Here is an 11,614-nt window from a genome sequence, read left to right on the forward strand (position 1 = left end):
AGTTATTCTCCACCACAACCTCACCCCCCCAATACAGTGAAACCCTTATTTTTGGCACTTCAGACATTGTAAAAAATTGATTGATAAGGAGAAGAGAGAATAATGAACGTATGTTTGAAGTTTAAGTGTTGAATGAATTTTTATAAAATTGAAACGTCTATAAATAAGGCAAGTCCGAGCTTGGGGTGTACAATTTTTCAAAGTAATTCGCAGTATTATACTGCGTTTTACGTATTTGAATTATTGTTATGTCAATTAATTATTGGTGGGGCCTAAATTCAGTCTAATTGGCAGTATAATACTGCGAAATGCTATTTGAAAAATGAGCTGGGCCCATCTCAAGCAATTCGCAGTATTATACTGCGAATTGCATAAAAAAAAGTTATTTTTTTAATATTTTGCAATATTATACTGCGAATTGCTTTAACGACAAAAATTCCGTTAACTCTATTCGCAGTATAAAACTGCGAAGTACTCATTAATGTAACTTTTTTTTTTAAAATATTAAAAAAGTGCTTTTTGTAAAAAAAATCATTAATTAAGTTTCGGAGGCCCAAATGAAGTACTCCTAACCGGAAGCCCGGCCCACGAAGCCAAAATCTGCCCATTTACAGACGAATAAAACCAAAATAGGAGGAGAACCCCAAAAACTGCTCTCTGTCCACATTCTCTCAACTTTCTCTTTCTAAAATCTCTTCCTTTCTCTTTCTCTAGCACACAAACCATCAATGGCATCGCCACGCGAAGAGAACGTGTACCTGGCGAAGCTTGCTGAGCAAGCCGAACGCTACGAGGAGATGGTAGAGTTCATGGAGAAAGTCGTCGGCGCCGGCGACGACGAACTCACCGTGGAGGAACGCAACCTTCTCTCCGTCGCGTACAAAAACGTGATCGGAGCGAGGAGAGCGTCGTGGCGCATAATCTCATCGATTGAGCAGAAAGAGGAGAGTCGCGGTAACGAAGATCACGTGGCCTCCATTAAAACCTACAGATCTAAGATCGAATCTGAATTGACTTCGATCTGTAACGGTATCCTTAAGTTGCTCGACTCAAAACTCATTGGCACCGCTGCTACCGGTGACTCTAAGGTTTTCTATTTGAAAATGAAGGGAGATTATTACAGGTACTTGGCTGAGTTCAAAACCGGAGCTGAGAGAAAAGAAGCCGCCGAGAATACCCTTTCGGCTTACAAGTCGGCTCAGGTTAGGGTTTCATTCTTTATCATTTCGCTAATTTTGGAGAAAAATCTGATACGATTTCAGCTCTTCAAAAGAATGGCGATGTTGTATGTGTCTCAAAATTAAAAATTGCATAAAGATCACAATTTTTATACTCCATAATTGAAATGTCAATGGAAAAAATTTCTTATGCTAAACAATATACTCAGTTCCATTCTATGTGATGTTGTTTGACTAAGCACGTAGTTTAAGAAAGAAAGACCTTAGAAGTCGAGGTCGAAAACATGCCATAAGTATTTATATAGCCAGAAATCATCTCATTAGTGGAAAATGAGAAGTTAAATTGTTTTTAAATATAGAAAGGTGCAATTTTTTGGCACAAACTTAAAAGGAAGGAGTGTCAGGTAAATTAGGACATGAAGTAAAATATTTTGAAAGTTGTCATCAAAGGAGAATTTTTTATTTGTGCTAAACAATGTAGTATTATGTCGTGGAAGCATGAAGTTGACATCTTTCTATCCTTTTCAGGATATTGCTAATGTTGAATTAGCCCCTACACATCCGATCCGGTTGGGGCTAGCTCTCAATTTCTCAGTGTTTTACTATGAGATATTGAACTCTCCTGATCGTGCTTGTAATCTCGCCAAACAGGTAATAAATTTTTTGTATTTCTTGTTTTAGAACATTCAAAGGACTTCTCTAAAAGAAAAAAAGATGTTATCTACTGATGTTTATGGTTTGTATGGCTGTTTAAAAGGCATTTGATGAGGCTATTGCGGAGCTTGACACCCTTGGTGAGGAGTCCTACAAGGATAGCACTTTGATTATGCAACTTCTTCGTGATAACCTCACTTTGTGGACCTCGGATATGCAGGTAAGTTCTTGTGTTCTCTTATTTATTGGATTTGTTTATTTGTTCTTCTTTGATAGTTCGGCTAATCCATATCTTGTTGGCTTCTCTTCTTCAGGATGATGGAACTGATGAGATCAAAGAACCATCAAAAGCAGAGGAGCAGCAGTAATGTGAGTGAAGCCTCTTTGCTTAGGATTGAAATCCTATGGACTTTGCTCATTGATCGAAATTTGCTGTTTGTGTAGTTCTGAATTCCCTGAATTGTAATACCTAAAAGCACTGTTTCTTGCAATTTGTTGTTTTCAGCAAAGATTACTTTTTTTCTCAGTATTTCCCTTGTATTTGGATGCTCCAGTGAAACTCTCTTATTTCGTGGAAATGAATTCTTGTTTTTACGGAGCAAATTATCATTTTGTATGTCCATTTTCTTTAAGGAATGGGGCGTTGCTGATTTGATCTCCCTTTTGATTCAGCATTTTGATTGCCTACTCCATCTTGTATTCACATGGATATGTGCTTAGTGACTTTGTATCAAGTCAAGATTGAATTTTCTTGAGACACATCCTTTATGTTGCATTAACATACTCTCCTCAGATAGTACTACCAAATAACGTCCCGTCTGTCCAAATAGTACTTTTTCTTTTGTAATTTGGTAGTAGTATTCACAATTACTGTAGGATAGATGATAGATCTATGTATCAATCCTTGGGAAGAACTTTTTGCTCTGTTTCTTGGTTGGCAAATCTCCGGATGTTGCTATCTGCCTCACTTTAAAGTGTTACCATGCATAATGTGCACACTTGTACTGTCATTTTACCTAATAAAAGGAGTCCCATCACTGCCCTTGCCTTGTTCATTGAATAAACTTTTCAGTTGGGGCGGCAACTTCTCATTGGCTAGCTGTCTGGTTTAGTCAAGATTCTCTGATGAATTATGGGTTTGAAATTTGAAACGTCAAATGCTACAATGTTGGTAACAATATTAGAGGTTTTTTAGTACCAACTCTGATAGACTGCTCTTTACCCTTTAGCAATTACTATATGAAAGTGTTTCCAGCATCAGAACTCAGAAACTCTGACTAGCCAAAGGCAAAATAATGCCTGATACTAGCTACTTTAATTGATATGTTAAAGCATTCTTCTTGATGATTAAAGCTGGCACTTACACTTTTTGTGCTGCTTTTCCAAACTTTATAGCTTGATTCACGTGACTTGCAAAACTAGTGTTAGGATTCTTAACTGAACGGCTTGATCCACAAGTCTCTTGTGCTCCTGCATTCCATGTAGTTGCAATATAAAAACCTAAGTGCTTCATTGGCTACCAGTTTTGTTGTGTGGGTCGTTGATGTCTCCTCCAATATGCAGACATGTGCAGATACAGATTTTTGCAACGTCTTTGAATGTGAACTTGTGCTTGGTTGACTTGCAGAGTTGCAGTATCTGAAGCTACTAAATTTGTCCTTTGACCCTTACAAAAAGGCATTGAATGGGGTTGACACAATGTAAAAAGAAAAAAAATAAGAGTTGGCACTGATTAATTCTTTGAAGTTCTAAATGTCAAGTGGGTCTAGGTTTTCATCCATACGTTGCGGCAGGTTGATTCCTTCTCAAATATCGACCACATATGTGAAGTTGGGCAACTTGAAAGAATAAAAACGCGAATTTAAGTTTATGCATTGATGGTGTAAAAGATTTACACAACCCATGTACAAAGTATCCCGCATTTATGCAAGATTCGAGGAGAGCCGCAACCTCAAGGGGTGTGATGTAGGCAGCCTAACATTCATCAGAGTGACTGACTCGACGGTTTGAACCTGTAACCTATACGTTACACACAGATAACTTTACCGTTGCTTCAAGACTCCCCTTTATTAAGTTACACTTATAGTGTAAAAGTTCGTATTGAGTATAATAATCAACGTGATGCATGTTTAGCTACAGATTTCAAGTGTCCTTGAACCCTCTCTGGTTTTGGTTTAGATCGATCACTTAGAATACATATTTAGGTGATGTTGGTGTTCTTAGATACTTTCAATAATTCTCCAATTACTACTGATAAATATTGAACCAACGTAGCATAGCACATTAATTTAGGGGTCAAAATGTATAAGTGGAAACTTGTAACTTAATTTGGTTTTAGGCGGTTAGTTAGTTGATATATATATATATATATATATATATATATATATATATATATATATATATATATATATATATATATACATATACTTCTTGAGACTCATTTTGTTCATTTTACAGATATTGAAAATGGCTCCTCTCTCTCTCTCTCTCTCGTTCTTCTAGAACCATCCAACTGCTTGCATGTGCATTCTCATTCTTCCTCAATAGCTCAATATGGTATCAGAGCCCTCGATTAAGATCCGCTAGCCAGTTCTATTCTCCGATTCAGTGTTCTTCTCCATTGACGACCTCAACTTCAGAGCTAGGGGTTTCAACTCAAAGTAAAATGCGATTGGTGAAGGAACGAATGATCACTCGGTACTAGGTCACCATCATCCTCTGCATTTGTGACCTTCAGATTCGCCAGGTGAGCATCCGATTGAATTCAAACTATTAGGCACTGAAAATTACAATTTGTGGTGTCGATCCATGAGAATTGGAGTTTTTACAAAGAACAAAATTGGATTTGTTGACGGTACTTGTAGCAAGGAGAATTTTAAGAAGGATCTTCATAATCAATGGAAATGAGCAATGCCTTTGTTTTATCATGGATTATGAATGCAGTAACAAAGGAATTGTATAGCAGTGTAATTTATGCATCTTCTGCATATAATGTGTGGAAGATTTCAAGGAGAGATTCGATAAAAAGAACATATTGCGGATTTGCAATTTACTTTAGGAAATTGCTGCTCTAAAGCAGGGATTATCACCTGTGTCCACTTACTATTCCAAGCTGAAGGATTTGTGGGATGAGTATGATGTTATGGCCCCTACTCCATCATGTCCATGTCCAGAATCAAATGTGTTTCTAGAGCACATCCAGTAGCAGTGGTTGGTGCAATTTCTGAGTGGACTCAATGAGTCATTTGCCCAAGCAAAGGGTCAGATCATGCTGATGATTTCTACACCTACTATCAATGAAGCCTATGGAATGGTGGTTCGGGATGAGAGTTAACGAGCAAAGACAATGAAAGCTAGTGGCTTGGAGATGGGAGCTGGAGCTGTGATATACAACGCCGGACAAGGATTTACTGGTGGCTACAAGCAGAAAGCTCAGGTATTCTGTGAATATTGCAAGTTAAAAGGCCACACTAAAGATGTTTGTTACAAGTTAGTAGGTTACCCATCTGACGCCAAAGAAGAAATCTTTTGGAAGAAACATAACAGCACCACACTATGCACAAGTTGACTACTCCAAAAGACCTACATATCAGGGAAGTTTTGGAGTTGCAACTACAGGGAATTTCTTCATAGAGGAGCAATACAAACAACTACTTCAACTGCTTTACCAGAGCACAAGACCTATTGAGACAACATCACATGCAAAGGTTAGAGGTATACCATTGTCACTTTTGAGCAGAGTTAAGCAGGATAGGTGGATCATAGACTCAGGTGCCACTAACCATATGGTTTCTAGTCTGGATTTTTTCACTGATTTTATGGAGGTCTCTAAAGTAGAAGGCAAGAAAGTATAATTGCCAACCGGTAAAACTAGTAGAATTACACACCTAGGGTCCTCTAGTATTCTAAATGGTTTGCCAATTAAAAATGTCCTATATGTAACACTATTTAGGTACAATTTACTGTCTGTTTCAGAACTTACAAGGGACACTGTATGCTTCTTTCCTGATTGGTGTGCCTTCAAGACATTTGCAACGGGAAGGTGAATGGGATTGATAAACTGGAGGAAGGACTCTATGTGTTGGATCTCAACCACAAGCCAATTTTCAAGTTCCCAAATGGTGTTGTCACATCTGCCTTGGTAGTAAATAGAATAAGTGGCTCTTTGTGGCATAAAAGATTTGGCCATATTTCTTTAGATGCTTTGAAGAGATTACTAGCATTTCATAATAAGACATTTGTTGATTGCAATGAACACCGCACAATATGCCCTCTAGCTAAGCAGACAAGATTGCCTTTTCCTATTAGCAGTAGTAGGAGTGACGTTTTTGCTGATCTTATTCATGCAGATGTCTGGAGGCCCTTTAAGGTTCCAAATTTTGATGGTAAGAGATATTTCTTAACTCTTGATGATGATTTTAGTAGATATACATGGATATGCCTTATGAACACAAAAGATTTTGAAACATTTTATCTCCTTGCCAAGAAATAAATTCTCCACTACTCCTAAAACACTAAGGACAGATAATGGAGGAGAGTATTTTACAAGCAGTTGATAGACTTTGCATTCTGAGGGGATAAGACATGAGATGTCCATATATTCCTCAACAGAATGGAGTTGTTGCGAGAAGGCATAAGTACATTTTGGATACTTGCAAGAGATTTAAGATTTCAGGCTGGACAGCCCTTAAAATTATGAGGTGAGTCTATCTTAACAGTTGTGTATTTGATTAATAGAGTTCCTTCTAGAATTTTATCTGGCAAATCTCCATTTGAGCTAGTGTTTCACAATAATGCCTCCCTGGACCATCTCAGAGTATTTGGTTGTCTGACTTATGCTGCAAAGCTTAAAAGGCAACACAAGTGTTTACCTAGAGCAGTACCAACTGTGTTTTTAGGTTACTCATTGGTGCAAAAGGGTTACAAACTCTATGACTTGCACAACCACTGCATGTTTGCGAGCAGAGATGTTATCTTCAAAGAGGATGTATTTCCTTTTCTACAGCAAATGAATAGCACCATGCAGGACCAACAATTCCCTGTGATAGCTCCTAACTATGACTCTGATGATTCTGTTCTCATTTCACATAACCACTCCATTAAATCACAGAATACTTCATCACCTGAATTGGGATACTTGGATGGTTCTGCCGATGCCACTCCACCACAGAGTCCATCCATTGATGCTCTTCATGAGAGTTCTGCAAGTCACACTACTCCAAGTCCCTTCACAGATGTTCTTCCTACTTCTGATGATGATGAATCAACTGTTGATGGCATTAGGAAGCCTACTAGGCCTTCTATATGGATGAATGATTATGTAGTTGAGAAGACTGCCGGCAAGAGCAAGCCTTGCACTTATCCTATTTCTAACTTTTTTAGTTATCAAGCACTTAAGCCTGCCTATAATCAATGCCTTGTAGCTTACTCAGTCGAGGTTGAGCCCAGCTCTCTCTCAGAGGCAGTCAAGGATCTTAAGTGGGTGTCAGCAACTTCAAGCTTTGGAAAGATAATGAGACATGGAGTATAGTCCCAATACCTCCTGGTAAGCACCCTATTAGTTATACATGGGTGTTCGAGATCAAGTATAAAGCTAATGGAGAGGTTGAAAGATAAAAGGCTCGAATAGTGGCTAAGGGCTACACACAACAAGAGGGGTTGGATTACATAGATACCTTCTCACCTATAGCAAAAAGGGTCACTGTCAGGACCATCATTGCACTAGCTGCAAATCATGGCTGACTTATCTACTAGATGGATGTTCATAATGCCTTTCTTCAAGGCATTATTTTCATCCTGGTTTCTCTCACACCACTGAAAGGCAGGGGAGTATCCAGTCTGCAGACTTTACAAGTCCTTATATGGATTCAAGCAAGCCTCCAAGAAGTGGAACCTTAAGCTCACAGATGCCTTACACAAAATGGGCTTCACACAGAGTCACTATGATGACTCTGTCTTCACTAAAAGGAAGGTTGTAGTCAGGTGCATGTTCTCATCTTTGTAGATGACTTGTTAGTCACTGGTAGTCATTCCGAGTTGATTGATAAAACTAGAGCACAACTACAGAAGTTCTTCAAAATGAAAGACATAGGGGAGCTGAAGTTTTTCCTTGGAATTGAATTTGCAAGGTCGTCCAAATGCATATATATGAGCAAAAGAAAATATGCCTTGGAGTTGATAGCTGAACTTGGTTTGGCAGGGTCAAAGACAGCTAGTACTCCTCTAGAGGTTAATCAAAAGTTGACTTCTATAGAGTTTGATAAAGCAGTAGCACAAGCAGGTGTTGCAGACAATGATTCGGCTTTAAAAGATGCAAGTGTGTCTCAAAGGCTTGTTGGCAGACTACTATACTGACAATGACTCGACTAGATATCTCTTATGATGTACAGACACTTAGTCAGTTCATGCATGCTCCTAAATAATCTCATCTAGATGCTACACCAGAGTGACGAGATACATCAAGACTGCTCCAAGTCAGGGTCTTTTATTGCGAACAGAAAAGGATGGATAGTTATTAGCATACGGTGATGCAGATTGGGGTGCACGTTTACAAACAAGGAGGTCAGTAACAGGTTATCTAGTGTTCTATGGTGATGCCTTGATCTCTTGGAAGTCAGAGAAATAAGAAATTGTTGCAAGAAGTTCAGCAAATGCAGAGTTTAGAAGCATGACTTCAGCAGCAGCAGAGATAGTGTGGCTGACATGTTTATTCAGTGAACTAGGAATTGAGATCAAAAGGCTAGTCACCTTGATGTGTGATAGCAAAGCAGCAATACAAATTACAGCCAATCCTATGTTTCATGACCGTACAAAACACATAGATATGGACTGGCACTTTATTAGAGAGAAGATGAAAGCTGGAATAATCAAAACTGTTGCAGATATACTAACTAAAGGGCTGGGCAGAACTCATCATGATCATTTACTTGGCAAGCTAGGAGTGAAGAATCTCTTTCTCCCCTCCAGCTTGAGGGGGAGTATTGAACTAACGTAACATAGCATATTAGTTTAGGGGTCAAAGTGTATAAGTAGAAACTTGTAACTTGGTCTGATTTTTGGTGGTTAGTTAGTTGAGGTTTGTATATATATAGGGATTAGCTGTCAGCTTCTTTTTTTGAGACTCATTTTGTTCATCTTACAGATATTGAAAATGGCTTCACTTTGAGCTCGATCTCTCTCTTGTTCTTCTAGAATCATCCAACTGCTTGCATGTGCATTAACCTTCTTCCTCAATAGCTCAATAATAATAAATAAATTCTTGGATCCTTCCAATCATTTGTACTTTGTTTGCAGATCAATCCAGCTCAGCTTTATGCTGGAAAGCATTTTAAAAATTACCTACAACTGAGAATGATACATTCAAAATTTTGGCTGTTTGATAGCCCATGTGAACAGCAAGACACAAGTACATTCAAACAATTTTGTTGCACAGAAACTTGCTATTGACGTGGAAATTTGGACCTATCATTTTAATTTTAGGCTTCTGTTGAACAGTATATGTATTTAAAATTATACATTTTAGCTTGAACTACTAAAGAAAATCAACATTTTATTACCTACTAATATGGTCATTTATAATATTCTAATTAGCACCTACATCAATATTTGAGTTAAACCCCCAGGATTTCAATATATGTATTCTACATTTAAGAACAATAACTTCAAGTGCTAATGACTGAATTTCAAATTTAATATTTATACATATTTAATGAATTTCTTAATAGAAATGTACTATTTGAGCAAAATCTATTGGGTTCGATTGAACCTGTAGCTCGACTTCTGCCTCTACCCCTGCAAGTATGAATATATGGCCAATGCAGGTAAAAGTAAATTTATATATCAATATTTAGGTAGAAGAAAAGAAATCACTTAATTTTTTCCCTTTATTAGGATCCGGACCATGGTCTTCCACGATCTTGATTCCAACTTTATTGACTATTAAGCCACACTCTTGATTCCTACGGGCTAGGGCACGGTGGATTTGCAGTCGTATCTTATATTTGTGTCACCTTTTAACCTGTACCCTATTTTTAAAAATTATTGATTTGGTAGCCAGCTGACAAAAAATCGGTAATAATATGATAATTACACCCCTGAAAAAAGATATAAAACCTGCATCACGCATTAATCGCGTGATCTGCAACCTCATTCATGAAAAAAGATCTCCTGCTCTCCTCTCAGCACCTTTATCAAAAAACCTGCAGCTTGTCCAGATTCATCTTCAGAATCACACTTGCATGAAGTTGTTTCACGTTGAAGCTAAAATTAAACTTCATGCTAATGTAGCATAAAGTTGTTTCATGTTGAAGCTAAACTTCATGCTAATATAGCATGAAGTTGTTTCACGTTGAAGCTAAAACTTCATGCTAATGCATGCTGAAGTTATTTATCCTGCAGTCTATAGTTTTGTCATGAGTTTTATCCGAAACTTCAGTCTAAACATGCGAAGTTATTTAGTTCATTTGCTAAAATCTCAGAAACATGCTTAAGTTTTTGTCTTGCAGTATGTAATTTTCTAATGAGTTTTTGCTAATGGATGCTGAAATTATTTAGTTCATTTGCTAAAACTTCAGACTAAACATGCTTAAGTTTTTTAGTTCATTTGTTAAAACTTCAGACTAAACATGCTTAAGTTTTTGTCTTGCAATATGTAATTTCTAAAGAGTTTTTGCCAATGCATGCTGAAGTTATTTAGTTCATTTGCTAAATTTCATACCAAAACATGCTGAAGTTTTGTAATGCAGTCTACAGTTTTGTCCTGAGTTTTATCCGAAATTTCAGTAAACAAGCTGAAGTTTTTTAGTTCATTTGCTAAAACTTCAGCCTAAACATGCTTAAGGTTTTGTCCTACAGTATGTACTTTTCTAATGATTTTTTTCTAATGCATGCTGAAGTTATTTAGTTCTTCCTAAAACTTCATACCCAAACATGCTGAAGTTTTGTCCTGCAGTCTACAGTTTTGTCAATAGTCTTTTATTAAAGAAGGGCAAAATCGTCTTTTTAAAATGCTTTTAACAAAAAAATGGGTACGGATGTAAACGGAAAAACAAAACGAGTATAAATTAAAAAGGGACGACCAAATAAGACGGCCCATGCAACTTTTACCTAGGGCACGAACCTTATTCTTGTGCACTCAGTTCATTTCATGATCTCGATAATACACTGGAGTCTGGACTACTCTGCTTTGTTGAGGCAATCAATTTCATGTCAAAATTTAAAGCCAATACTGTATAATAATAGCGACACAAATATTACAGGGAATGAAGGGGGCAGACACTTTCTTTCAGCTACGACAAAAACAAGAAATACTTGAAATTTTAATATTTAATAAAATTAATATCATATGTGTAGTTTTAAAACACTCACCAAACTATCAACAAGGGTTGTGGCGAAGTGGGAAATACTCCTTCATCCTTAACCAAATGTCTCGGGTTCGAGCCTGGATATAGAGTCGCCTTTGTTAGGGAGCGCGTTGTCCCCCAATGCGGATCTTCCCGGAGCGAATCCGAATTTAGTTGAGCTCCAATGCGAATAACGGACACCGGGTTAGAAACCAAACCAAAAAAAACACTGAACCTATTAAGATGTTAATCAATTTTGTTTCCAGGGAACAAAAAGAAGCTAATACTGAAGCAGGAAAAGATGAATGCAATAAGCACAACCATTTTGCTCTCATTTTTTTTTTTTTTTGTCAGTTAATTAACAGAGTGATTTGGTGAGATTGTGTGTGTGTGGGTGGGGTGGGGTGGGGTGGGGTGGGGGGGGGGGTAAATTACTTCCTT

General features: G+C 37.5%; 2 protein-coding genes across 2 annotated transcripts; both read left to right on the top strand.

Annotated features, from left to right (window-relative positions):
• Positions 1–639: 639 nt before the first annotated feature.
• Positions 640–2,503, top strand: LOC109208066 (14-3-3-like protein A). The gene is made up of 4 exons (XM_019371080.1): positions 640–1,202; positions 1,707–1,829; positions 1,936–2,052; positions 2,147–2,503. The coding sequence occupies exons 1-4, from the start codon at positions 729–731 to the stop codon at positions 2,198–2,200; spliced, it is 768 nt and encodes a 255-aa protein (XP_019226625.1). The 5' UTR covers positions 640–728; the 3' UTR covers positions 2,201–2,503.
• A 2,675-nt stretch (positions 2,504–5,178) lies between these two features.
• Positions 5,179–8,186, top strand: LOC109208056. The gene is made up of 6 exons (XM_019371063.1): positions 5,179–5,268; positions 5,426–5,672; positions 5,858–6,201; positions 6,444–6,532; positions 6,648–7,356; positions 7,800–8,186. Exons 1-6 carry the CDS (start codon positions 5,179–5,181, stop codon positions 8,184–8,186), a joined length of 1,866 nt encoding a protein of 621 aa, XP_019226608.1.
• Positions 8,187–11,614: the final 3,428 nt, after the last annotated feature.

The sequence above is a fragment of the Nicotiana attenuata genome, unplaced genomic scaffold (assembly GCF_001879085.1).
Source record: "Nicotiana attenuata strain UT unplaced genomic scaffold, NIATTr2, whole genome shotgun sequence".
Classification (NCBI taxonomy): domain Eukaryota; kingdom Viridiplantae; phylum Streptophyta; class Magnoliopsida; order Solanales; family Solanaceae; genus Nicotiana; species Nicotiana attenuata.